This window comes from Durio zibethinus, chromosome 24 (genome assembly GCF_047325235.1).
Source record: "Durio zibethinus cultivar Kanyao isolate XHJ-2024 chromosome 24, ASM4732523v1, whole genome shotgun sequence".
Classification (NCBI taxonomy): Eukaryota; Viridiplantae; Streptophyta; class Magnoliopsida; order Malvales; family Malvaceae; genus Durio; species Durio zibethinus.
This window is the reverse complement of record NC_143185.1, coordinates 19,628,405-19,654,198: the sequence shown is the minus strand read 5'-3', so window position 1 is coordinate 19,654,198 and position 25,794 is coordinate 19,628,405. Positions and strand designations below refer to the sequence as shown.

General features: G+C 31.9%; 1 protein-coding gene across 1 annotated transcript; it reads right to left on the bottom strand.

Annotated features, from left to right (window-relative positions):
- Nucleotides 1-451: 451 nt before the first annotated feature.
- Nucleotides 452-20,130, bottom strand: LOC149512024 (uncharacterized). The gene is made up of 3 exons (XM_089753962.1): nt 19,831-20,130; nt 19,471-19,725; nt 452-609 (listed from the first exon to the last, which is right to left on the bottom strand). Exons 1-3 carry the CDS (start codon nt 19,952-19,954, stop codon nt 452-454), a joined length of 537 nt encoding a protein of 178 aa, XP_089610088.1. The 5' UTR covers nt 19,955-20,130.
- Between the last annotated feature and the right edge of the window lie 5,664 nt (nt 20,131-25,794).

Here is a 25,794-nt window from a genome sequence, read left to right as displayed (position 1 = left end):
GTACATTTATATACATAAAACTTTATTTGAATTAAATGTAGAACATATACAGAAGCAAAGGAGGAAGAGATAGATTTCATCAGTTGATATAAACAACACTCAAACTCTGCAAGTGAGTAATTAAGATTAAACTGGCGGCTGCGCCACATAGGTAGATGTCCCCTTTTTTTAATTATCAGAAACAATTTATTAAGATGATTGAAAAAAGACATTGCAAAAGGGTAACACATGGTACAAGACATAGTGACATACAAATGGACAAATAGCTACTAGTTACAAGCATCAAACCAGTTTGCTTTTGGGACAATTTTTTTTTTTATAGCTGAATTCAAATCTGTCTTTAGACCTAGGACTCATGCAAGTCCTACATGAATATTAAACCAGGTCCTTTCTGATTCAATTATGAGACTGAGGAAAGATACCTAAATTTCCTGCGAGGGCATGTACATGTCTAGGCATGTGATTCTGAATTTTCTCTTGGAAAGGCATGACCAACTCCAGGCCTGTGCCCTGGGTTGGTACGTCGAAAATCTTCTTTATCTTCTGCAATAGAATGCTTATCAATACTCGAGCTAATGCTACCTGGTTGTTGTTCAATATCTTCATCATCTTCTTCAAAAGAATGTTCAACAATAGGAAAGAGATTTTTTAAGCAAAAACAAATTCTACAATGAGATCAATACAAAATAAATTACATGCAAAAAGTAATATTTAAGTGGTTTGACCCAATTGTTTACATTTATAGATGAGAAAAAAATTCACGTAAAAATTACAAAGAATATAAACCACCATAAATAAACACTAATCTCAAGCTCCTAAAACAATCATAATTTCCATGCTCTCTAGTGTAACCTATGAAATATCTTTTATCTCATGCAATCGATGTCTTTCCTAACAAATTTTTTTTCACATTCCTATAAATTATCTCTCATATAGAAATCTCATAACTCTTTCTCATAATTCTAAAAATTAATACTCATTTTATATTTATAAAACTTCATTACTTGATCATCAAGAGTTCCAATTTTTTTTTGGAAGATTAAAAAAATATTATTCATATAAAAGAAGTTGTTACAGCCAAGCTATAAAATTGCAAGATCTGTGCACTCCCATCTTAGCTAGAGAATCTGCAAAGTAATTAGCTTCTCTAAAAACATGTACAAAAGTGATGTCCTTAATCCTAACGAAGATATCGTACAGCCTATTGAGCAATCATTATACTTCCAAGGGCATTCATTTTGTTGAGCCAGGCTATAACAACTTTGGAGTTGCTTTCGATAATGATATCAGGCAAGGGATCCAGATTGGCGTTAGTCACAATAGAAAGGGCTTCAACTATTGCCAGCAGCACTGTCACGTTCGATTCCATCAAGAGTTCTTGTTTACTAAAAACTATTACCCATTAAGAATTAATACTCATTCCATATTTCTAAAACTTTATTACTTGATCATCACGAGTTTCTATTTACTAAAAATTCTTACTCATTAAGAATATTTATCTTAAAATAAAGTTAATTATCAAGTAATTCATTAACTAATAGAATTTTACTGGAATTCAAACTAATTTTCAATTAAAATTTAAATCAATATCTAACAAATATCCACATTAACACAAATTCTACCATTATATTGACCTTCAAGAAATCCTAACTACACATGATATAATTAGTGCTAACTCCATCTAATTCAAATAAGATGGTCAATACTTATGTGCAACTAAATCAACTTCACTCGATTGACTCCACTTGCAACTAACATCTTGTTGCAACTCATCTTCTTTTACATATCTTCGATCTCTCAAATACAATCTACAACAATAAATCCTCTTCCATAATTGATGTGAGATAACCTCAACAATCTCCCATTTTCACACATCGGGCCATAGGGGAGAATTTCTATACCCAGCTCATAAGGTGATGTTAGCAACCTAGATCTGATATCATTTGTTGAAATTTTTTAAGTAGAAACAAGTTCCAAAATAAGATCAATATGAAATAAATCACATGTAAGAGATAATATTTAACATGGTTCAGTTCAATTATCTACACCTATGGATGAGAAAGAAAATCTACTATAAACGTAAAAATTACAAAAGGTACAAAACATCATAAACAAATATTAATCTTGAGCCCTTGAAACAATTCTAATTTTTATGATCCCTAATGTATAACCTATGAAATATCTTTTATCCCATGCAACTCGTGTTTTTTCAAATAAATTCTTTTCACATCCTTACAAATCTATCCCCGTATAAAGATCTCATAACTCTCTCTCATAATTCTAAAAGTTAATACTCATTTTATATTTATAAAACTTTATTACTTGATCATCAAGAGTTTCTATTTACTGAAAACTCTTACCCATTAAAAATATTTATCTTTAAATAAACTTAATTATCAAGTAATTCTTTAACTAATAGAAATAGAATTTTATTGGAATTCAAACTTATTCCCAATTAGAATTTGAGTTTTATCTAACAGTTACCTAGTGTAGTGAGCCGAAAATCATTCTTGTACCCTTTAACTGAATCACCAAAATCTGAACTTTTAGTTGGTATAGGGGGTGGCAATACTTCATTCTTTCGTGATACTGAATGGTGGGCAGCAATAGAAATGTAACCCGGGCCTCCTGGTAGATGACCTTCATCGTGCATTGCAGAGTTGTCAGTCTTGCTGCTTTGCTTTGAATCATTTTTGCTCACCGATTATTTGTCTTCCCTTAACTGAGAAGACTAAATGGCTGCAGGTAATCACTGCTTTGAGTATTAATCTCCCTCTTACTGTTTGGCCTCATAGCCATAAGTGAAAACCAAATTTACCAGTGTTCATGACCAACCAATCCTCAGCACTAAGTTGTGCCCATTATACCCCTGGAATCTTTTTATACTACAAACTGCTTTCATATGATGGGTAGAGTTCCCCAGAGAAACTGATATCCATGAAGTTATTTCCTCCACATAAAGGGTTTCATCAAAAGGATTGAACAAAGACAAATTCTTACTCAGTTGTCCACTAGAAGGAATATCCAGGCTTACTAATGGCCGAATCTCAAATGGGGACTCAACAGCGAACCCCCTAGCCTGAATCAGGAAACCACCACAGCTTGTTTGCAAGATAAGGTGAGCTGATGACAAGCCCACCCATCTAGGTAAAAAAATAAAACATATTGAAGCTACCTCACCAGGTCCTAGCAAAACCTCACTAAAATTGCAGGGATAGAACCGTACATCGGTACTGAATGGTTCATAGACATGTAAAAGGCTGTCGTTGCATGTATTTGCTACAGTCAAGTAAGCCGCTGAAGGTAAAAAAAAATATTTGTGTCCCCAATCCGTTATAGAATGACTTATATGGACATTAGATGAAGATAAACCGTCAAAAGAACCTAATTTGGTCACCTCTCTGTTATTTTTCATTCCAACAATTGTAGTCTTCTGACTTAGTAAAGGTCCTCTACATGAAGAAATATAATTTTGATTAGCACCATCTGTAGGAATTGACGAAAACTCATGGATACAATGTTAGATAACCAACTTTTGTTATTTAGATGAGGTTTTGGACTGATTTGGTGAATTTTAGGGAATTTTTTTTTTCCTGAGTTTTGTGGCCAACCTAAAATATAAGCTTTGGAACCGAAATGCAACTGATACCAGCGAATGAATGACCGCCAAAAAAGAGAAAAGAAAAGGAAAAAGATTCCAAATTACTAGATTGTCCATTATAATCAAGTCTTTAAAAAGTCACCGTGCAGCTTATTCGAATTAGATTCTTACACAGGCTTATGGGTGAAATTGGAATTTAATGCTAAAGCAGTCCAACCAAAGTTTCATGCGGATATTCGAGAAGACTTTAGGTTTTCAAAACAAAAGTAACTAAAAAATTTTTTCTTAATGGTCATTGTGGCATTGACTGACGAAATTAAGTTTTGTTGGTTTGAATTGTATATTTTACCCTTGGTGGAGATTTCTTTACCGCCAACAAGATGTTGCCACCGCACGGCTTGTGATTCAAGGTCGTCGTCTCAGTCTTCGTCATTCGTGTCGTCGTCTTGAACCAGTGAGGGCAATGTTAGGAATTCGGACAAAGGGAAGGTGGTTTGGTGAAGATGTTTGGTGTGCTGCACCTCCACTCAGACATTGATGTAAGTACAACAACGTAAGTACAATTTGACGTAAAAGTGTGAGGTGTAATGAGGTCCTTTATGTTCTGTTTCAAGAACTTCCCTCTTTTGGTAAATCACTGATGCAGGAGAACGTTGCTGGTTATGTTGTTTTTTTACGTAGTATTTGCTAAGTTACACATATAACAGTTCCTTTCTCGCACAAAAAAAAAAAAAAAGGTTAAGAATCGAACCGTTTCAAACCATTAGTGTAATAAATTTCAGTATATAAAATTAGGATTATGATTATCTAACTAGTATTAAGATTTTCTATTTTTATATAAAGTGAGAGTTCAAAATTAATATATTTAATCACTAGAATCAAAACAAGAGTATAAAGAAATAAAATATTAATGAATTTTATTATATTTGTAACCTACTAATTTATTTAATTAATTTTAATATATTATTTATAATTATTTATTAAATTTAATAAATAAATATAAACAAATAAAATCAAGCATATTTATAAACATGAACAAATTTTATTATATATAATTTCTTTATTTAGTTAACGAACTTTTAAAATATTATATATAATCATTTATTAAATTTAATAAATAAATAAAAATCGAATCTATTTATAAATTATTTATCAATCATTCTATTCATTACGTCTAAATAAATTAATATGTCTATCCTATTCTGATTATTCATGTTTTATGTTTTATCAAACACAATTAATTTCATTATTATTTTTTAAATTAAAATTGTAAAAAATATTTTTTTAAAAAAGTTTTAAAGTTCAAATTTACAAATTTTATTTTTAAAAAATTTATACAAATAAATTAATAATATGTAGTAACCTTTTTTTATAATATTTTTCGACGTGACATAACTAGATCACAAGCGTTTTTCAACCTGGTCCAAGCGTAATTTATAGCTTTTTTTTTTTTTTTTTGCCAATATAATACATGCATAGGTTGCAGAAACTAACATTAAGAACAAAACCACTAAGATCAGGCAGTGAATTCATTTTAATTTGTGAGTCTTGATCCACAAGTCAATGGTTCAAAGCCACACCACAAAGGGCAGGGGATTGGGTTTCCATTCTTGATTCTGAAACCATGTCCTTTTCATATGACTAAATTGTGAACAGATTATTTAAAGCTTAAACGGTTGAAATTAACCCTAATAGGAAAGTTGCTGATTCTTGAAAACAAAAAGCATCAAAGCTAATAGCATTTGATAACTGAAATCATAAACATGTAAAACAAGACTAATTTGAAGCTACATGGGAAAAAAAAAAAAAGAAATAATGACAAGAAACTATTCCAAGTAAGCTGAAAAGACAAGATATATTTGAGATAAGAAAAATCATAGAACTTCACATGTCGGGGGAGTCTGTTCAATCCTATCAAAAGGCAGTCAGATTTTGTATGAAATTCTCCATTAACTAACCATATAGCAACCTAAATGCCGTCAATACTCAATCCAATGCAAAGTACAAACTATTGTCCTATCATATACACAGCAATTTCGACAGTTTCCTGCAAAAGCAATGCTAGAAAAAGTTGTGTCAATGTATTAGATAATTTTTTTTATTTTTTTTTTATGATTACTTTTATACAATTAATATTTTAATCTAATAAAATTTGAATATATTTCTATTGCTTTTTATTTTTCACTCAAAATATTTTTATAATTTTACTCCAGAGGTTATTTAAATAAAATATTAAAGCAAACTTGTTATACAAAAATGAAAAAGAAAACTAGGCAATCATTTTAGTCTTAAATTATATTATTCATAATAACTAATTTTATGTAATCCAAAAAAGGCTTATCTTATTGCACTTAAAAATGACTAATAATAAAAGAATTAGAATTTTACACAGCCACCAATTTTTTTTTTTAAATAAAAGAGAGAAGTTAGATTTTTTTTTATGCAAAAGTAGTAATTTTTTCAATAAAAATATGAAAAGACATAATTGTCCGAATTTTATAATTATATTGATATTTTTCTTAACTTTGTTGGTAATTTTCCAACTAAGTTGTGTATAGAAATTTTAATAATAGCGTAAATACTATAGAATTAAGAAATTAAAAGAAAATTACTATTATTGTTTGAGAAATTATTGAATATATTGACAATAAAATTTTTAGATTTCATAAGTAAAATTAATAAAATGATACATATTTTTAGAATATATTAAAATTTTAAAAAAACTAATTAAAAAATATGTATCAAATTTTAATTTAATTCCTAAAATTAAAAATTTTCATTAAAAATGTATCAAATAATTTTTGTTTATTATTCTTGAGTTTAGCTTTCCTTCACTCTTTTTCCCACCAATAATACAATCAAAACGAGCTTTATGGTTATGGGCTAAATATTAAGGTTGTTTGCAACCATAAATTTGAACAGATGTGAAAGGTGTTTTGTTTTCATTTTTTAAATCAAAGTAATTCAATTTTATTTCAATTATCAAATGGAGTTATGCAATTTGAAATGATAAATTATCGGTTTGGAGTTGAAAGAATAAGGTGACGTGGCTTACTGTATAACCGAGTTTTGGCCCTCGGGGAAGTGATGACAGCTGCAGTTTCCCATGGGCCCTTTCCGACCAAAAATTTTGTTCATAACCCAACATCCAATCAGCCATAAACTCTACGCAGAAAACGAACTGATTGCCATCTATTTTGAGTAATAAAGAGTTGCCCAAAAAACAAGTTTGAAAACAAAGGGGTAGACTTTCTAAAAGAAGATTCGTACCACCCAATTGACCTCAAATTTTGATATTATAAAAAAGTCTCTATTTCTAAAAAATTGACATTAACCTCCATTTGATAGTCATGAAAATAATTTTTGAAAATTTTTTTGTATTTTTTAATGTTTGAAAAGTTCAAAATGAATTGATCAGTAAAAATTAATTTCTGATCAATAAAAAATTAAAATTTAACACACAAAAATTATTTTTTTTCTCAACGAAAGATAATTTCCTAAATATTACAAACCACTGTCAATTTATCATTCCCAATCTCTCTCAAACAAACCCACAACCTTTTCCAAATCCTTACCGTTTCCCCATTTCCGGTCACCATTAAAACTCATATATCTCCTTTATTCTTTATAAACCTCATTCTTCACTATTCCTTTTTTTTTTATTTCATCTTCTTTTTATCCTCATATATTCTTTTATACGTAGGAAAGAAACTTGGCTACCCACAAAGTATAAAAAATATATAAAAATAAAAACATAAAAAAGGATGAACAAGAAAAAAAAAGGATAAGAAACTTTAGCCCCAGCATCAGGTTCTGCTTTTTCAAAATTTTGATTTTTAGACTCCATTTTTATATTTTATATTTTTTTTATTTTGAATCTTAAAAAAAAATTAAAAAAAAAAAACCACAAAATAGAAAATCACAAACATGCTCTTATCTTTTGACTTGATGTAAATTAGAATGGTTTGGAAAACCAATAATTGTATGATAAAATTGTTGAGTTTTGGATAAACTCTTTTTTTTTTTTTTTTGTGATTTTAACTTTTGATGGATTTTTTATGAGATAGAAAAAATGATTGAATAATGTCATAATTTTAAAGATTAATCAATAACCATGGTGAAAAATGTTTTCCAATCCAAACAATAAAAAATATTTTCTTCAATGATATTCAAATAACAAAAATATTTAATTTTTTGAAAAATATCTTCAACAAAAAAAATATTTTCTTTCATGAAGCCTAATTCTGATTGTTCAGCGGAGTCTGTGTTGGGAATAATGACTTAAATACTATAAGAGATTTGTTTGAGATTTGTTAAAGATTTGTTTGAGATTTGTCAAATATTACTTGATAGACAAGAAGACTTACAAAAAAAGAATTCTAAGAGAAAGAGGATTCTTAATAGGTAAGTTTGACTTGCAAGAGAAGAATTCTAAAAGAAAAATGATTCTTAATAGATAAATTTGACTTACAAGAGAAGAATTTTAAGAGGAGAGAGATTCTTAATGGGTAAGTTTGTATGGTTATAAATAGGTGAAGTCTCTACAATGTTAGGTATGAGAAAAAGATGTAAGAGAGTTGTAGAATTTTGTAAGATAGACACCTCATAAGAGTATTAGGGCTCTACGTCTTATGAGTGTATATGTTTGTTTATGAGTGGACTAGAAGAGACTGAGAGGGAGTATTGAGGCTCTACGTCTTATAGGTGTGCATGTTTGTTTGTGAGTGGACTAGAAGAGACTTAGAGGGTCCACATAGGTATAATGTATGGGAGCATATGGGTATGTATTTGATTATGTTGAAAGGGTGCATAAGGGTTTGGGTTTGTGTTTGTTAGGGTTGAGAATACTTCATAGGACTAGAGGAGATTGAGAGTGTCTTATGAGTATTGATTATTGAGTGAGGTTGATGATTTGATGTATGTTTGTAATTCTCTACAACTAGTGGATCTTTTTTCTCATCCGTGGATGTAGGTCAGTTGGATCAAACCACGTTAAATTATTGTCTCTTGTGTGTTTAATTTATTAGTTGATTTCGCTTTCGCTGGTGTGATTGGATTTGAGGCTTTTAGCCCAACAAATAGTATCAGAGCTGTGGTAATCTCCAATAAATGATATCAAAGTTGTAGTGTTCCTCAACAAGTGGTATCAGAGCTGAAGGTTCGAAACATGAAAAGAGTTGAAGATTCAAGATATGAAAAGAGCCGAAGGTTCGATATGTGAAAGAGTTGAAAGTTCGAGATGTGGAAAGAACTAAAGGTTTAAGATGTGGGAAGTGCATGGTTTGAGACATGGGAAGAGTCAAGTTCAGAAGAGCTCGATTCAAGAGAAGGGTTCGAGTTTAAGTTTTGAAGATTAAGGATTGGTTTGTATAAAACATGAAGACACACAAGAGAAAATGATTGTGAGACTTTTATTGCATGTGAAGCCAAGTATGTCTAGCATGAAGATAGATTATTGATAAAATTTAAGTCAAAGTGGAGATTGTTGAGAATAATGACTCAAATCTCATAAGATATTTGTTTGAGATTTGTTAGAGATTTATTTGAGATTTGTCAGATATTGCTTGATAGACAAGAAGACTTGCAAAAGAAGAATTCTAAGAGAAATAAGATTTTTAATAGGTAAGTTTGACTTGCAAGAGAAGAATTCTAAAAGAAAAAAGATTCTTAATAGGCAAGTTTGACTTATAAGAGAAGAATTCTAAGAGGAGAGAAATTTTTAATGGGCAAGTTTGTATGGTTATAAATAGGTAAAGTCTCTATAGGGTTAGGTATGAGAAAAAGATGTAAGAAAGTTGTAGGATTTTGTAAGATAGACACCTAATAGGAGTATTAGGGCTTTACGTCTTATGAATGTGTATGTTTGTTTGTTTGTGAGTGGACTAGAGGAGAGTGAGAGGGAGTATTGGGGCTTTACGTCTTATAGGTGTGTATGTTTATTTGTAAATGGATTAGAAGAGACTTAGAGGGTCCACATAGGTATGATGTATGGGAGCATATGGGTATGTGTTTGTTATGTTGAAATGGTGCATAAGGGTTTGAGTTTGTATTTGTTAGGGTTGAGAATACTTTATAGGACTAAAGGAGATTGAGAGTGTCTTATGAGTATTGATTGTTAAGTGAGATTGATGATTTGATGTATATTTGTAATTCTTTATAATTAGTGGATTTTTTTTTTATATGTAGATGTAGGTCAATTGGACCGAATCACGTTAAATTATTATTTCTTATATATTTGATTTATTATTTGATTTCGCTTCCACTGATACGATTGAATTGGAGGCTTTTAGCCCAACAATCTATATCTACCTTTTTCAATCGAACGTTTCCTTTCAAATCTTTTGACTTCAACTTTCTGGAAATGAGCAGAACTTTGCAAAACTTCTTTTATTGAAAGGAATTAACTATACTGCAAAAGTAAACATAATATTATTAAAAAACCCTTTCGCAAAACAATAACATCAACAACAAAAATAATAATAATAATAATAAAATTCAGTGTTCAATTATAAGTAGTTTAGATTTTTCACGTAACCCGGATCGAAGCCCCGAGGCATGGATTTTAGAAAATAAATTAGCCTTGCAAGCGTTCAAAAAAGGAAAAATTATTGAAAAGAAAATAATATTGAAAACTGAAACCAGTATATTCATTCATTTTCCTGCAACAGATGGACGCCACGAGAGAGATTCTTGATGAATTGGACAATGTCGGAATTGGAATAGAAGAGGGTCAACATGATTGATTATTTTGACAGGATAACGAAACTGTGGCAATATCGAAATTGTGGTGAACAAGCTGGGTAAATTGTCTAAAAAAATCTGCGGAAAAACGTTTCGTCAAAGACACGAAACAGGAGTACCTTTTGTTCCACATAACTTCAGGGTGGCCAACTTGTGCGGATCACTTGGCTAAAATGGAACCCTCCCTTTCTTCCTCCTTTTTATTTTTCGAAGAACCGCCTATTAGTATTTCTCCGTTGTTGCTATGGGAATCATGTTTTCCAGAACCGTTTTATGTTTAATGCACTTTTTACTAGAAACGGGAGTATCTTTTAAAAAATCTATAAATAGTTATAGAAACAAATGTTTTTATTTGGTGCCATCTCTCCCCTCTCTCTCCATCCCCTCCTTCCCTCATAAACTCTGTCTATGATCAAAGGAGTAATCTTTTTCTTTATATCTCTCCTGGTGCTGTTGGCGCACGTTGCGGCGGGCACCCAAGAGGCTCCATCGTTCGGATATGGATCCTTTGGACGGAGGATGGCTCCGGAATGCAGCCCTAGTCACCCCGAGAACTGCCCACCGCCCGCTTCCGGATACCAGAGAGGATGTCACCCTAACGAACGGTGCTGTGGCGGCTAGGGCTCCGGTCAGGCGAATGAAAGAACAACTAGATCGATCATATGACATCCGATGGAATTTTTTTGCTGTTTTTTGTATTTATTTATTCATTATTTTTATTTTATCTAGGATGCAACCCTAACGAGCAGTGCTGTGGCGGCAAGTGTTCCGGTAAGGCGAATGAAAAGAACAACTAGATCGATCAGTTCTACCTCCGGTGGATTCTGTTTTATTTGTTTAATTATTTTTTCTAGGATGCAACCCTATCGAACAGTGCCATGGCTGCTAGAGTTCTGGTTAGGCCCGGTAAGGCAAATGAAAAGAACAACTAGATCGATTATTGTTACATGTTTTATTTTCTCGTTGCTGTACTGTTACCTTTGCACTGGTCTTGCTTTGTCAACCCTTGTTTTTAATAAAAATCATACTCTTCTACTCTTCTCCTAATTGTCTTTTAAAATAAACGAAAATTATTCTGACTGTAAACACTATATCAAATAAGCGACATGCAAGTGCAAATGTTTCGAGTGACCTCAAAACCAACTCCATCTTACTGATTAAGTTCGATTGGTTTAGGTTTAAATATTATTTTATGTTGGATCGGATCTTAGATCCGAACGTTGAGAAAAAAATTAAAAAGATTGAAAACCGATTAAAAATTATAGTATTTGAGTTGGTTCGGATTTTTTTATATTCAATTTGGAATAAATTTGAATATTAAATATATATTATATTTAGATTCAAAAATAAAAAATAAAAAAAATCGAATCAAATCAAATTATATATTTTTAATATCTTATTTTTTAAAAAAAATTTATAAAATAAAATTATTTATTTTATACTCAAATTTATTTAAATATATTTAAATTTATATTAAAATAATATATAAAAATTTAAAAATCAATGAACTAAACCGCATTGATAAAATTCAATTTAGATCTAGTTCAATTCAGATAATATGAAACTTGAGTTTGACTTTGAATTGAATTTAAAATTTCATAAATTTATCATTATTCAAAAAAATTAAACTAAATTTAATCAAATCTAAACTGTTATCACTCTAAATAGCATATATATATATAATGATTTCCTACTAGATTAGATGCCATACAAGCTACCACATAAGCTACTTATAATTTTTTTATTTTTCTACTCTCCCAATATAACGGCAATAAAAATGTTAATAGGTAAAATATGGGACGGATAAAAGATTTTCATCCTATCTTTGAAATTTTATATTATATCTATCCCTATATCATATCTAATGAATGTTTTAAATCTATCACTATCTCTATTCCCTTGGATATTTAATAAGTACGAGTAATCTTGATAACCATAACTTAAAAAAAAAAAATCAAAATATTTTTTTTAACTTTTTTTAAAAAAATTGTATCTTACATATTTATGCAATTTTTTATATAAATATATTAGTATATATTTTAAATAAAAATATATTAATTTTAATTAATTTAAAATAATAATTTATATTATTTAATAAAAAATAAATTTACTAAATATATATAAACATATATGTAAAGTATGTGTAAAGATACAAAAGGAGTATTATATTATCCGTCTTCATCTCTATATTCAATAAAAAATTTTAAAATTATATTTATATCCATACTCATGTTCATCTTAATCTTCATAATATAATATCTACCTTTATTTTTATATAAATAAAAAATTCAAAAATTTTTATTTAACATTAATAAATTGACGTCCCTAAGCGCAACTCGTTGGGCCAAAAGCCGAACACCCATCAAAATCTCCTCTTTGTACGTTGTAGCATGTTTAGCTTTGAATGACTTGCCAAAAGTTGAATGTTTTGTCTATGCCTTTTATCAAAGCTTACGCGTAAAACAACTAGTTGAAGGGGGTTAATTCAGGCCCCGTTTGGTGTCCCAGCAAGCATCCAAATTTCAAATGGACCTTCAAACAATTAAAAGGAGGAAATCAATAAATTAAAAAGAAATTAAAAACAAGGTTACACGGCTACTTGGCAGGAATTTAATGGTTAGTCCTTTGATCCCTTGACAGTAGACTGTACGTTGAAATTTTTTGGGCCCATAAAGATAAGAATGGGCTTAAAAATATATACAAATGTGAATTGGTTGACTCCTGTAATAGGAAGGTAAATCTAGACAACTTTTTATGAAATTTTAACATTGCTTGGAGCATAAACCGGACCAAGAAGTTGACCTTACATGACCAACTTATCCGCTAACATGAGCCTACATGAGCAGAAACAGCCCTTGGACTACAAAGCCCAAGATATAAAATATTTGTTGCATAGAATCACTTTCTAGATTAATCATGGATTCCTATTGTGGCCTGCATAATACAGAAAGTATTGGTTCGACCTCATTGTCTGAGCCAAGCCGAAATGAAGAGGGATAAAAGGAAAAAATGGCAACGAAAATCTCAAGTTTACATCATAAGAGTTGGATGAATTTATTATAAACAAAGAATATATTATTTTATATATATCGGTTGTGAAATTTTTAGTTTGATAATTATTTAAAATATTTATTTCTTAATTATAATGGATTTTTATGATGAATTTTGCAATCTAGAGAGATATGAGTTCAGGTTAGGTGAGATCTTAAGCTACCTTGATACATATATGATCCCATGAGACATGTATAGTTGGGGTTGGCGCACCATAATCCCAATTCAATAAATTGTACTATCTTTATAAGCATAATGGTATCAGATTGTTAGGTGATATGCTTTTTTTTTTTCTTTTGCTTTAAAAATAGTTATTTTATGGTGAAATAGAAAGAAGAATTAAAGTTTGGTTCAAAATGAATTATCAACTAATCAAAATTCTCAATATATACAAAAGCATTCAACCCCTCCAAGAGATAAATATTCTAATCCAACATTTTAATCTCTCTATTTTTTTCTCAGCCAATAATAGATTTTCATTGATAAGAGATAAGGCGATACCATTATCTCATCCCACAAACAAGTCCAAAAATAGAGTGGTGATCAAATTGTAGTCCAAAAATATCAGAGTCCAATACCATCTGTAGTCTGTCAGTTGAAAGAGTGGTGATCAAATTATTTTTTGCACAAAACAAAATTAAATGAAATGTGGTACTTACAACATCAAGCTAGAAAAAATATTTTTAGTTTAATACTGTTTATATAAGGGAAAAAGTGGTTAATTACTTAAATTCGAGATTTGACTAAATTAATTTTGTGCAATTACTTATAATTACTTAAATTCGAGATTTGAATAAATTAATTTTGTGCAATTACTTATAATATGTGATATTTAAAGGATTAAATTAAACTCGTATATAGCAATGCATGCTTCAACTTGCAACTTTTGTGGTTGAAAATCCCAAAAGGTTTAGTCCTTCTCTCTATCTCTCTCGTGTAAGATCAAACTAAACATTAAATAAATAGAAAAGTAAGTGGGCACATTTACGAGAACCTACCAAAACCCTTAATTTAATTAAAGCAATTCCTTTTTAAGATTAAATTAGAGAATATATTATTATCGTTACTAATGAATCCAAGGGAGGTATCAAAAGTAAGTCAAATAGCAGTCATTAAAACTAACTTAACGATCAATCTATCACTATATTTGAGCGCACGTGAGCACCAAAAACCTAATCAAGATTTTTATTTATTTTCAATCCTTTCTATGCTTTAATTTTTAGATTTATTATTGTTTTATAATTCTAATCTTTACGGTGTGTGTATGTATAGTTTTTTTTATTACGATTAGCAAGGATAATCACATGGGCATGCCTCATTCTTTTATTCGATTTTTAACAATAAATGGATTTTTTTTTCTGTTGTTTAATTATATGTAATACTCCACCAAAATTTAACAGTGGAGTCTGCTCGTATTGATGACTGAAAAACTAATCCTAATCAGCTTTGGAACTACTACTTCAAGCTGCAATCAAAATGCAAAATTTGAAGTCATTGTTGTTTAATTTGTGAGCTTAAATTCATTATATAACATAATATATAACTATATAGTTCATGCTTGTGTAAGGAATCCATACTCTTTGTCATTGGTATGATCGTTTGTTTGTCTTACCTGTTAGCATGCTTATAGTTTGTGATTTTGATAAGTATGTCAGCATGCTCATAATTAATCAAAAAGTCAACGGAACCAACAAAAACAGAGGTCCCTCCACTTACATTTATCACTAAAGAAATCATGCATTTGCCTGGGTCGATATGCCAGTCGTTGCAGAATACAAACCATAAGGAACTGCAAATTATTAGAGTGAAAAAGGAATGGCAAGTGACTTTATATCACTTTGCTCTTCAACCTTTTGAATCGTGCAGTTAATGATATTGTATGTAGATATGCCAGTCGTAGCGGAAAAGATATACTTCTAATGGACGTGATATGTTTTAAAATTGTTTTGAGTTTCGTAATAAGCCGATGGAGTACTAATAAAGTAACAATAGGCAAAGAAGGAGTTATAAAAACACATGGGCTCATTTATTTCACAAAATATTCTTACAAACACTAATGGGGGAGATAATAAAATTCTTTTGTCTTGGACTAGACTCTCTCCCAAAACCCAATCCCCTTTTTTTTTTTCTTCTCAGGATTTCAACTTTATCTAGGACACACAAAAGACAAATGATTATTTTCTCCCCTCCAAACAATACCCAAACCATTTTTTTTTGTCAAACCAAACTTTTATTAATAATGAAAAGTTGATACAAAGTAAGGCCTGAAAAACCCAGACGCCACATAACAACAATCAAACCTAAGGTACCTCAAACTGAAATTGAAACCAAGGACATGTCAAATAGAGAGAAACCAAACTAATTAATAAGCTGAAGTCTTTCCAGGATAGAACTTTCTGTCGCCATTCATGTTAAAATACCATCTGTCTGCAATGCAAAGATTAACACGGGGATGGAGCAGTATAGATCCAGCACTGTGTAAGAAACTGTTGACCTAGTTTTGAAGGGAATGGCCGACGCCAGGACTATGTCTAGGAGTTGTGGGCCTGTAGTCGTGTTCATCTTCGTGTGGCGGGGCTTGGGTTTCTCCTATAATCACTCTTGGTGGTAAAGGTGGAGACTGCGTGTTGGCAACAGGTGCTTTATTAATGTTAACACCATTAATTGTGGGATCAAGAATTGTCCCTGTTTCCTTTGCTAGGATTTAACCGTAAGTTTGGACCTTTTGGAAACTTTGGTTTCGGTCAAATATCAAATGCCTTCCAACAACGCATTGAATTTCCAAGACGAAAACAAACAAAAGGAGAACAAGAATAGAGAGTAGTTTCTTTTGGGCCATAATGTGAGGGTTTTGTGAATGAATATATGAGTGGAAAAACGGAAGGGAAGATAGCCAAGCAATTAACTAAGAAAATCTTTGGTTGAAGTATGGAAAACAAGGAAGAAGATTCACCTAGCTATTCGCAACTTTGCTTATAGACCTCTTCCTCCCCCAGCGTGCTATTTATAGAAGATCAGAGACCAAGTGAATGGGCGTGAAACACTAAATAGGATTTCTTAGAGGGACAGTGTACAAAAAGAAAATAAAGGAGAAAAAATTCTCACGTCTCTCTTCACATGCGCGCACAACATAGAGCTTATGTTTATCCTTTATTGTCATTCACTCTCACAATATTACTTTGCATGGGCCATGCAACTGTTCATTATTTATTTAATCCCCTTTACGTCTCTTTTTAACTTTTAAAGAGTGATATGTTGCAAAATCACCCTTATACAGTGCTTTGCGTGGGCCATGCAATTTCATTATGTATTTAATTTCCTTTTCGTCTCTCCTTAACATTTAAAGAGTGATATAGTGCAAAATCACCCTTATATTTTTTGGTGTTGAATTAATTAATACTGGCAACAATGCAAAATGCGAGGCATTTTGTTATGTCTCAAATATCAAGGAAGAACCTATTTTTCAAGCCTCAAGTATCAAGGAAGAACCTAATGCATTCATGTATATATGTAAATGAAAAATTGTAAAAGAAGTGTTTGGGCAGCATTTCGGTACTTGTGATTGTCCGCCTCCAGCCCTTTATATTAATAATCTTTCCTTCCAGGAGGTAAGACAATATGTCAGCTTCCACTGCTTATAGAATGGTACTAAACTGACAACTAAAATCATATTTTCATCAATAAATTAAAGAATAGTTGAAGTTGTAAGTTGGTTCTTCTCAATGTAGGTGATTTTGACTCAATTTCTATCATTGATCTATTTTTTATGCTAATCTCCAAATATAAAATTTATGTGAAGCAAAACACATTTTTTTGTAATTGAAGAGATTGATTAATTAATATGTTTTAATTTTTTTCAACAAAAAAAGAAAATTAATTTTTTTTCTCTTGTCCCCAGCTGCAAGTGAAGTTCAAGAGCTAATCATTTTATTTTATTTTTAATTGATGTGAAATTTATTTTATTTTCATGAAATAAAATTGGAAGCCACAAGTTATTGTAATTTTCTTGTCGGTGCTTAGTTCATAGTTTAAAACTGACGTAAAACGACCATTAGCTAGCTGTTGGATATTTATTAGGCCCAAAACTCTATGAGGCCCAAAAATCTATGAGGCCCTTTTTCCCCCTCTGCTAATCAAATAAAATCTATTAACTTGAGCTTAAATATCGATCGTCAATCTCAACCACAGTTGTTAAAGTGTACTTACTGCTAAAAGCCTAAAATGATCGCACATGCAAAAGTTTTTGACCGATTATTAAAGGTTTTGTAACACTGGCAGGTTGGGGCACCGGCCTGGGGATTCCATTTTTTGTCTTATGACAATTTGTCAGATGCCCCATACCATAGGACAAAAGTGCTTAAGGACGTACGATATCATTTATTATTGATTTCTTTGCGAGGAATCTTTGCAAATAAACGGTGAGGATAAAAGATTCCATGGGAATCCTCCCTTCAAAGATTCCCTTTAAAGTGTACTTACTGCTAAAAGCCCAAAATGATCGCACATGGAAAAGTTTTTGACCGATTATTAAAGGTTTTGTAACACTGGCAGGTTGGGGCACCGGCCTGGGGATTCCATTTTTTGGCTTCTGACAACTTGTCAGATGCCCCATACCATAGGACAAAGTGGTTAAGAACGTATGATAACATTTATTATTGATTTCTTTGCGAGGAATCTTTGCAAGTAAACGGTGAGGATACAAGATTCCATGGGAATCTTCCCTTCAAAGATTGCGGCTGCTTCCTTCCAAGTTCTAATATAAACCTACTTTCCGCAGTCAGTTTGTATTACGCACGCACTCGAACTAAGCTTGGGGCCTCTTGGTTTGATTAAGTCGCTGTGGTCGAGCAAACAAGTAAGTTGATTTAGGTCTTGAACTTGTTGTTAACAAGAAAAAACATAGCCCTCAGTTTGCTGTAATCTGCTTTATCAACTAAGAAGGGAAGTTTACAGATTAAAAGTCCTATATTAACTGCTTAACCTTTTACTACATTAATTACCTTATTAAAATAAAAATTACCAAATGATTAGCGCATCTCAAATCTCAAATAAAGTTGCTTTCATTTCTCAAATTCTAGGGAACTTAACTAAATTGCGGTTTGACAAAATCTGGTGATCAAAGAACTCAAGCTCTGTCTTCCTACTTTTGAACTTTGCTGATACATTCTGTTTTGCTACTTTGCTTTTGTGTTTTGAACTCTTTATTATGGCTTTGTTAATTTATTTATCTTCTGTCTTGCTTTAAAATATATATATATATATATATTTATGGAAATCTACAGTTGTACTGAGGGCCAGAGTTAGTTGGCTTTTGGCATTCATGTCACGTGCACTAAGGGATCACTTTCGGCACTCTTCCTTTTCTCCTTAGTATAATCAAGAAAAAAGAGTTTAACTGGCTCTTCCTCTCCAGCTGGGTCCCTTTTCATCTCCATTTCTTAATGCTATTATACTCCGATCCTAAATATTAGCTTTCATACTGTTTCGGAGTTCCTTAATTTATAATTGCTTAGGATTCTTCTTGCCCCAAATGGAAAAGCTTTATATATATGCTTTATTTGATACCCCTCACACACTCGTGAACTCATTTATACAAGCGCCTACATACGTACATATATATACATAAAGCTTTATTTGAATTAAATTTAGATCATATGTAAAGCAGCAGAAGAAGAGAGAGATTTCATCGGCTGATAGAAACAACACTCAAGCTTTGCAAGTGAGTAGTTAAGATTAAAATGGCGGCTGCGCCACATGGGCGGCGGTCTTTTTTTTTTTTAATATCAGAAACAATTTATTAAGATGATTGCAAGAAGACATTGCAAAGAGTAATGGACAGTACATGACATAGTGACATACATATGGATAAATAACTACTAGTTACAAGCGTCAAACCAGTTTGCTTTTGGGACAATTACTTTTTTTACAGCTGAATTCAAATCTCTGTCTTTGGACCTAGGACTCATGCAATTCCTACGTAACAGGTTCTTTCTGATTCAATTATGAGACTGAGGAAATATACCTAAATCACCTGCAGGGGCGTTGACATGTCTAGGCATTTGGTTCTGAATTTTCGCTTGGAAAAGCATGACCAACTCCAGGGCTGTGCCCTGGGTTCGTACGTCGGAAATCTTCTTTATCTCCTGCAATAGAATGCTTATCAATACTCGAGCTAATGCTTCCTGGTTGTTGTTCAATATTTTCATCATCTTCTTCAAAAGAATGTCCGACACCAGGGCTGTTCCCTGGTGTAGTGGGCCGAAAATCATTTTTGTACCCCCTAACTGAATCACCAAAATCTGAGCTTTTAGTTGGTATAGGGGGTGGCAATACTTCTTTCTTTCCTGATACTGAATAGTGGGCAGCATTAGGAATGTAACCTAGGGCTCCTGGTAGATGACCTTCATTGTGCATTGCAGAGTTGTCAGTCTTGCTGCTTTGCTTTGAATCATTTTTGCTTACTAATTTTATTTGTCTTCCCTCAACTAAGAAGACTAAGTGGCTGCAGGCAATAACTGCAAGAAGAAAAACAGCACACTTATGCGTGCCTCTCAATTCCATAATTAAGTAGGAAATAACTTGAATGACTGTCAAGGGAATTTAATCAAATTGCCAGAGATAGGATCGAGAGAGATGAGAGGGAAGAAGGTATAACTAAGCAATTTAACGGAGTGAGTTTCTGATCTTCCCTGGGATTTACAGGAATTAAGCCCTTTTAAGAATCCTAACCGCTAATTCTTCATAAACCTGAACGAGTGGTGTGGCATCAATTGCATAATGGATGGTTTAAATTCTAGAAACTTTAAAAGATCATCCATATATATCTTTGGCTATTCTTCTTTATGCCCCACTTAACAATAATAGTAAAATAAGAACTTCAGGGTGAAAAAATGGCTACCGCAACACTTCTTTTTTTTTTTTTTAATTTCAAGAACAAAGTTATCAATTGAAATTTGAAGCTCGATCCTTGACCTTTCATAGTGCTGAAATGTTGTTTTATCTTTTCAATTCGGTGAGAACGTACGGCAATCTATTTAATCAAATTTTTAATGACAGACATTAGAATTTAGAAGAGAAAACCGTTTTGGTTTACCCACCACCGAAATGCACCAAAAAGGTAGGGATTCTCCTGTACTTCTCCACTTGCAAATGCATAAATAGTATTATTATTATATACTGATGGCTGTTGTGCAAAGCTTAGAACTCTTTTGGTCGACAAATTCAAGTGAAATGATATTTGGGCTGAGCGTGTTAAAGGTTTTCTGGTGGAAACCATAAATAATTAACTAGACCTTTAATTTCTTTGAATGTAGTTCATATTCTTGAATCACCATCGGTGATTTTTGTTTAACAGACGCTTTAATAAGCTTTTTGATAGGGTATCAAATATGATCAATTGATCCAAAAGGCAAAGGTGCTCAAAATGAATTTCTCAGTATATTCCTTTACTAGTGTAGTAGTGCTACAATCCAACAAAAATATACTAATTATAAACGAGACTAGCAAAATGAAATCATAAGACTTCAACGGCCTTGGAAAAATCAATCAAGTGGAACTAGCGGAGAGCATTTCTCTCCAACTTAACTTTTTTTATACGAAAATTAACCTTTCCAACCAATTATATTACTCGAGCTAAGCTGTTGCCAGAAGTATAACTGATCAACGACAGTAGATTTACACCCGGAGTCACTAAAATGAAAGGGCCCTGCCCTAACAATACCACCAATTTATCAGGGTTACGTTTCTATTCTTCCGCATCAAAAAAAAAAAAAGCCAAATCTCTAGTGTAAGCACTATAGTGATGAAAATGTTTTAATTAAGACAACTGGGTTCTATTTAGCTTCCACTAATGGAAAAAAGGAAAAAGTCGTATCACGGGTCATAACGGATGGTTCATAGGACAGCCGGAATTTGACCAAATATCAGCGTCATAAGTTCATATTGATATGAATCTTGCTTTTTGAGGTTTCTAAAAGCAAAAATTTGACCCTCCAATGCTAGCTTTATGGAATTTGATCTAGAGGTTTGACTCTCTCTCTCTCTCTCTCTCTCTCCCTCTCTCTCACTCTCCTGGGGGTGGAAGCTATTTCTCTATCAAACTCAAGTACATGTCATGCCACCAAAAAAAAAAATCAAAGGCATGTCATATCAACAATTGAGATCCGTCCATTATCTCTAAAAAGCTTTGCTGTTTTATTAGGTAACTTAAACAAAATCAAAAAGTACTAAAATTTAACAGTGGAGCCTGCTGGTATTGATCATTGAAAAAATAATCCTATTCAACTGTGGAACTACTACTTCAAGCTTCAATCGGAATGCAAAATTTGAATTAATTGTTGTTTAATTTGTGAGTTCAAATTCATTATATAACATAATATATAACTAAATAGTTCATGCTTGTGTAAGGAATCGATACTCTTTGTCATTGGTGTGATCGATTGTTTGTCTTACCTATTAGAATGCTTATATTTTGTGATTTTGGTAAGTCTATCAGCATGCTCATAATTAATCAAAAAGTCAAGGGCACCAACCATAAGAGAGGTCCCCCCACTTACATTTATCACTAAAGAAATCATGCATTTGGCGTGGTCGATCAAGTCAAATGAAGCGAATGATGGGCTTCAATTCGCCATCCCTCAAACCCTTCACCCCTCCACTTAGAGTGGAATAATTGGTGATGAAGAATATTCCTGCAGAAGGACTTTTTTTTGTGGTTGGTTCCTCCAACTGAGGAAGTCCCCAGCCTCTGGCGCTGAATCTTTTTTTAGCACTATTTTATATACAGAGAAAAGAGACTGCTAGTAACCTTTTTTACCCTTCGCAAAGTCACAACAAGGGAACAAAAACATTTGATTCTCAGCCATGCTAGGCTGTAAAATGCAACTTTGCAGTTTTAAAGTTAAATTGACTTCAGACTTCAGTTCGAGCAGTAGGAATCTCTCATGCATATGATCTTATGATTCTTAATAGCTGTTCCAGGTACTGCAATACTTCACATATCTGAGTCGAGGTTCATTGTACAGAGTATTGTGCAGTACATATATGCATAGAGTAATGTTAATTCCTTCTGTGTACTAAAGAAAATGTTCACTTTTTTTCTAAGATTGCACTAAATATGAAACCCCAAATCCTTTATTGGAACTTCAAGTCATTATGAATGCATGCAACTTAGAAGAGTTTGACATCTTAAGTGACATAAATAAAGAATAAGAAGTTACTCCGTCAAGTAACTAGAAGTGTTGGACTATGGTTTATATATACTTGCCTTGAAAGAGTGCCTTTGGTTCGTTTACCATAATGTCCAGAAAATATATGTACGTATTTGATAGATATGCCAGTCGTTGCAGAATACAAACCATAACGAACTGCAAATTGTTAGAGATAAAAAGAAATTGCAAGTGACCTTGTATCACTTTGCTCATCAATCTTTTGAATCTCGCAGTTAATGATACTGTGTTTAATAGATATGCCAGTCGTAGCAGGAATGAAATACTTCTAATGAAAGTGTTATACTTTAAAACTGTTTTGCGTACTAATAAAGTAACATTTAGGCAAAGAACAGCTATATAAACCCATGAATTTCATTGGCTCATTGAATTCACAAAATATTTTTACAAACACTAATTGGGAAGATAACAAATTCTTTTGTTTTGGACTAGACTCTCTCCTCCCAAAAGCTCAATCCTTCTTTTTTTCTCTCTCTCTCAGGATTTCTGCTTTATCTACAACACACAAAATACAAATGACTGTTTTCCTCCCTTCCAAACAATACTCAAACTTAAGGTACCTCAAACTGAAATTGAAACCAAAGACATGTCAAATAGAGAAACCAAACTAATTAATAAGCTGAAGTTTTTCCAGGATAGAACTTTTTGCCATCATTCATGTTAAAATACCATCCGTCTGCCATGCGAAGATTAACATGGAGATGGAGCAGTAATGCTCCATAAGAAACTGTTGACCTAGTTTTGAAGGGAATGGCCGACTCCAGGACTGTGTCCAGGAACTGTGGGCCTGAAGTCGTCTACATTTTTGGGTGACGGGGCTTGGGTTTCTCCTATAACCACATTTGGTGGTGAAGGTGGAGACTTTGTGTTGGCAACAGGTGCTTTATTAATGTTAACACCATTAATTTTTGGATCAAGAATTGTCCCTGTTTCCTTTGCTAGGATTCTACCGTAAGTTTTGACCTTTTGGAAACTTTGGTTTCGGTCAAATATCAAATGCCTTCCTACAACGCACTGAATTTCCAAGAAGAAAACTAGTAAAAGGAGAACAAGAATGGAGAGTAGTTTGTTTTGTGCCATAATGTGAGGTTTTAGTGAATGTATATATGAGTGGGAAAAAGGGAGGGAAGATAGCCAAGCAATTAACCAAGCAAAGCTTTGGCTGAAGTATGGAAAACAAGGAAGAAGACTCACCTAGCTATTAGCAACTTTGCTTATAGACCTCTTCCTTCTCAGGGTGCAATTTATAGAAGGTCAGAGACCAAGTGAATAGGGGGTGAAACACTAAATAGGATTTCTTAGAGGGACAATGTACAAAAAGTAAATAAAGGAGTAAAAATTCTCACGTCTTTCTTCATCACATGCGCGCACAACATAGAGCCTATGTTTATACTTTATAGTCACTCTCACAACAGTACTTTGCATGGGCCATGCAACTGTTCATCATTTATTTAATCTCTTTTTCGTCTCTTCTTAACATTTGAAGAGTGATAAGCTGCAGAATCACCCTTATATTTTTTGGTGTTGGATTAATTAATACTACCAACAATCTATTCAATATTGCCAATGGAAGATTAGTTCAGATGGCATACCTACCAAATAAATTCTTAAAAGTTACAAATTCGATAAAATTTAACATAATTAAATAAATAAGGATTAGAAAGTTAAAAGATCAATTAAGAATAAAAAACAATCCTTACGAAGGAAAACTAAAAATTATGGTAATCAATTAATGAACATCATGGTCTGGTTGTATATATATGATTTATTAGAGTTTTATATATCATGGTGTACTTAATTAACTTTGTCTTCCCAGCTCCTCACCTTTAAGGTTTATAAAACATTTTATGTTTAGAATCTTTTATTGCTTAATTTGTCGTGTAGCATGAACAGTTTTTGTTGAGACAAAGTGATCAGGTTTCCAAGTGGAAATCCTAGCTGTTTTTAAACCCATTCTCCCTCTTTTGTATCTTTGTAGCTTTTAAAAGTGAACTCATCTCCAGTTAGAATTTTAGAAGCTAAAAATTATTTTTAAATAGATTTAATAATTTAAAATATGATATAGTAATATAATATAAAAATAATATGAAAAAAAAAAGTAAAAATTATGTAATTTAAAATTTTAATAAAAATTATATATAAATTTAATAAATTCAAAATATATATTTTATATTTTTATATCAATAAAAATTATAACATATAATTTTTTATAAAATATTTTACAAATATATAAATTATTAATATTTTACATAATATAAAACATAAATTATCACAATCTATTTGCAAGTTAAAGTAATTTTACTTCATGCTTTTCCTTTGGAGCTTCCTTTTTATCATCGTGACAAGACAAGTTCTCATCCACTAATATATTGGAAAATCCTGGCCTTTTGCAGATCCTTGCTTTCTGGATGCGTGGTCCACAGTATGACTGCACACATCCTTTTTCGACAACGCAAAGATGTACTAAAATTGGGCTTGTAAAGCCTGTTTACAATTTGTTTCTTATTCAAGGCAGCCCAACATTTTGAAAAAGCCAGAAAGGAATAGCCCTAGTTTCATGTTGAAGGGTCCAAATGAGAAAACCGTTAATTTCCTACTCAAGCCGATAAAAAACAAGATATAAATATAATATAAAAATAAAATATAAAAATGATATAATTTAAAATTATGATAATTAATATATATAAATTTAATAAAAATAAAATATATTTTACATTTACGCATCTATAAAAGTTATGATAATTTTCATATAAAATATAATATAAATATATAAATTTTAATATTTAAAAAAAAAAAAAAACACTAATTGCGAAGTCTAGCTAAAGTCAAGGCCAGCGCTAAAAGAACTTTTTTGTGGGGATTGAGACAGATTTATAATGGATGTTGGGTCCTTTGCATAAACAATGAAACAATCAATAACATGAAAGTAGACACGCTCACGTTCATCGCATCCCTTTCACTTAGGTACGACCGAGACCAAAACAAGGATGACAATCTTTTTAGTGGCAATGGTTTCAGTGTGTGAAACAATTTTTTAAAGCAAATATTGAAGAGTTTTTTTTTTTTTTTTCGCCAGTCAAGTTTCACAAATCTTGATGGTCTTCGTGTGTGTAGCACACCAAGGGAGTAACTGAGAAGTCAAGACCAAAACAGTAATCCGAAAATGCAAAAGCC